This window comes from Dipteris shenzhenensis, chromosome 4 (assembly GCF_047967505.1).
Source record: "Dipteris shenzhenensis isolate YYH24624 ecotype China chromosome 4, Dip_SZ_1.0, whole genome shotgun sequence".
Classification (NCBI taxonomy): domain Eukaryota; kingdom Viridiplantae; phylum Streptophyta; class Polypodiopsida; order Gleicheniales; family Dipteridaceae; genus Dipteris; species Dipteris shenzhenensis.
The window spans coordinates 15,714,641-15,718,139 of NC_141599.1; the positions used below are offsets into that span (position 1 = coordinate 15,714,641).

The following is a 3,499-nucleotide window of genomic DNA, read 5'->3' on the forward strand; positions in this document are numbered from 1 at the left end:
AAGCTTGGGATGCCGAACGCCCGTGTGTGAAATGCACTTTGATGGGCTTCTGAATTTCATTGGAGGAGTGACTTTGCACTTTCATGGGCTTCTATGGGAGGAGAGACTTTTTTTCAACTTGTCCACCGGTGCGGATGTGTGTGAACCCAGCGTGCACCAGCCTTGGCGGTATCGAACGAATTGTCGCTCTCTGTTTGGCGCGATGACTATCTCCCTGATGGCCTACAGATGTCGATCTCGTAAATCGAATTTGAGCTGCTTAAGTGTGAACAGTGGGGAAGCTCGTAAAGTTATTTATACTGTAATACTATATACATGTTATGCACTCTTTGCTGTGATTAATGCTGGCTCTCGCATTCCCAGCACTGCGAGGAAGGAAGCATTGGAGCAAGTTACAACGAAATCCACTGTCCACAATCTACTCAACGAAGAGCAAGCCTTACTTCCCCAATTAACCCTTTCTGATCATCGATGTAGCACTGATTGGAACGAGCAGAGGCGTGTGTGGATGGATGGTGATACCATAGTTGGTGCGACGGGTGACAGGAGACCGTGAAGTGCGTTGGGGAGGTAGCGTCCGAGCGGCAGCCATGGTTGACTGATTGATAGGGAGGCGGTGGAGGTACTAAAATATGCTTGCTGAGAAGAATCTCCAAGGGATTAGATTTTGCTCTCGCCGTGTGGAAATAGCGGGGGAACGTGGGCATTGGGCAGTCTCATCCATCCAAAAATGAAGAAATAATAACGAGAAGAACTAGAAGACGACAAAGTATAAAACTTCTGAATCATACCTATTACCATGCACAGATTGATTTCAAACATGGTATCCAAACGAGAATGAAAGTCGAGACTACAACCAAGAACCATGCACAGCTTCATTTCACCTCGCTGCATTTCGAAATCTACCGGTCTCATTATCTGAAGCAATCCTTCCATCGACCTCGATTCACGTTACTTTCACGATTCGTCTAGCAATCTATCAAGTAGAGTTCTCTCACGCAACTTCCTATAGCAACGCGCTTTGCCAAAGTCCTGTTGAACCGCTCAATCCTGATCTACTCTTCTCTCTCTCTCTCTCTCCCTCTCTCTCTCTTCGTCTCTCTCTCCTTCCAAGCAACTCCCCACGGTCAACCGACTGCTCCCCTCCCCTCCTCTTATACCCAGCATCCCTCCTTCCATCTTCCCTCATCTGCATCGCACCTGCCCTGGCTCTCACCCACCATGCCGCACGCCCCAGCTTCCCTCCTCCTCCTCCTCCTCCTCCTCCTCCCTACTCCTCCTCCTCCTCCTCCCTTCTCTAGCTTCCAGCCTTCTTGCCCTCCCCCAGCTCCAACTCCTCCGAAATTCCGATACGACTGCCAGCTTCCCCGTCTTCCACCACATTACTCCCCCGCTCCTCCCCGCCCTGGATCGTCGACTTACGCTTGACGCCGCACAGAATTCCTCCTCCCCTCCAGCCAACCTCCGTAGCCAACTCATCACCCCCAATGAACCCTTCGGTCAATACTTTGCCGTCTTGCAGCTGGGTTCCCCCGCCAAGGAGATAGCCGTTATCATTGATACAGGAAGCGAATTGTTGTGGGTGCAGTGCGAGCCCTGCTTGCAATGCGGGACGCAGACCCGCGATCCCATCTTCGATCCAGCTCAATCGTCGTCCTACAAGGCATTAGCGTGTAATGCCTGCATCGGCGATGCAAGCGTTGCCGTGGCGTGCTCCACGACCGACCAGTGCGTTTATGGCGTCACTTACCGAGATAACAGCTACAGCATAGGTTTGCTTTCGACAGAGACCCTGACCATCCCGACTACCAATGGATCACCGTTTCAACGGCCGGAGACTGTTTTTGGATGTGGATCCAATAATACGGTTCGAGCGGAGTCATTCAATGGTTCGGGCTTGATGGGGCTCAATCGAGGCAATTTCTCCATACCTACTCAACTGCGAGTCGATGTATTCTCCTACTGTCTTCCTGATCGTGTGCACAACCTTCAGTCCACCGGTTACTTAACTTTTGGGAAAAGCAGCAGTTCGTCTCCGAAGCTACAATATACTCCCCTCATACAAACTCCGTTTCTTTCCCAATTTTACTATCTGAACATGACTGGAGTCAGCGTGAACGGTAATCTCCTAGATATCCCCAGCTCCGCCTTTGAGATTGTCTCAGGAGATGGAGGAACGGTCATCGATTCAGGAACCATCTTAACGAGCTTTGTAGACATAGCATACACCGCAGTTGCCGACGCGTTCGTCGCTGCGATAGATCCCTCCGTGCACAGGTCTAAAAGACCGGCTGATTCTACTTACTTGTGTTACCAAGTCCCCTTATCCCAGCAGAATGCCCCGACTGCTCCGAAAGTAACACTTCACTTTGCTGGTCCGGTTGATATTGACCTTCAGACAGATCATCTCTTCCTCCACGTTGACAACGATTCTACATACAATTACTACTGCATGGCTTTCAGCAATGCAGGGAAGGAGTCTGGCGCCAAGAATTTCTTCGGGAATTATCAGCAACAGAATTTCCTGGTTGAATATGATTTGGGCAATTCTAGAGTTGGCTTTGCTCCCACCCAATGTAGTGAGGGGAACTCCTTCAACTCATGGCAGTCTTTCACACGCTTAGTTTGGATCTTTCCCTCGCTATTGTTGATATTGACACTATAGCGCGAGTCTAGAGATAAGTAAACTTTCTTCATTCCCTAGCTTCTGTCGTATATGACAGCCCGAGTTTCCAGCTCGATTCAATCCTCAATCATGAGATTGCATCTTGCCTCATACATTAGACTTCGCATCGGTAAGTCCAGAATTCACGTCCTGATTCAGGGCGGGTATTCAGATATTCGGGTATTTAGAATATCTGAGGACAATTCTGGTCTACCGTTTGTGTGTGGCCTTGTAAAAACTTTTATCCTCCGAGTTTCACGCGGAGCATAAGCTTATTCTACAAACGTCCAAAACAGGATCGTGCGTTCTAGATTGAAAATTCAAAATCTTTGTATAAATGCCAATGGCCATTGTTCTTAGGCAGTTCTTTCACTAGCAATGGGAACCATTTATCATGTTTGCGGAGAGGGCACAATACTCCTTCGTTGTTGATTTAGGGATCTCCAAGTTTCCACGCAGGACGGGGACGAAGGAAATCTCACAAGGTTAGACGTCATTTGGTTTGAGCACGTCACTATGTACGAGTAACAAATTCTTGCTCCACAACAAAAAGTAAAATAGATTTATTTGATTGGTCTCCCACACTTACTTTATTCCATTTTGTGTGAACGCATTTTCTTGTAGCATTTGGGGTCCCCATACCCCTAAGATTCTCCCAAAAAAGGTGTAGTTAACAAATGGAGAGGGGCCTTCACCAATAATTACACTACAACCTTTCTAGAAATTCCTTTTAAATCGGGTCCAAAGAGCAACCAAAATTTTATAGGCACACATAACCAATCCTCTCTAATTATAACACATACAATAGTAACTACACACATCAAAAGCTAAAGA

The 3,499-nt window shown here is 47.8% G+C and overlaps 1 protein-coding gene across 1 annotated transcript; it reads left to right on the forward strand.

Annotated features, from left to right (window-relative positions):
* Nucleotides 1–202: 202 nt before the first annotated feature.
* LOC147902514 (aspartic proteinase nepenthesin-1-like) lies at nucleotides 203–3,052 on the forward strand. The gene is made up of 2 exons (XM_087373886.1): nucleotides 203–391; nucleotides 1,115–3,052. The coding sequence occupies exons 1-2, from the start codon at nucleotides 203–205 to the stop codon at nucleotides 2,663–2,665; spliced, it is 1,740 nt and encodes a 579-aa protein (XP_087230012.1). The 3' UTR covers nucleotides 2,666–3,052.
* The last annotated feature ends 447 nt before the right edge of the window (nucleotides 3,053–3,499 follow it).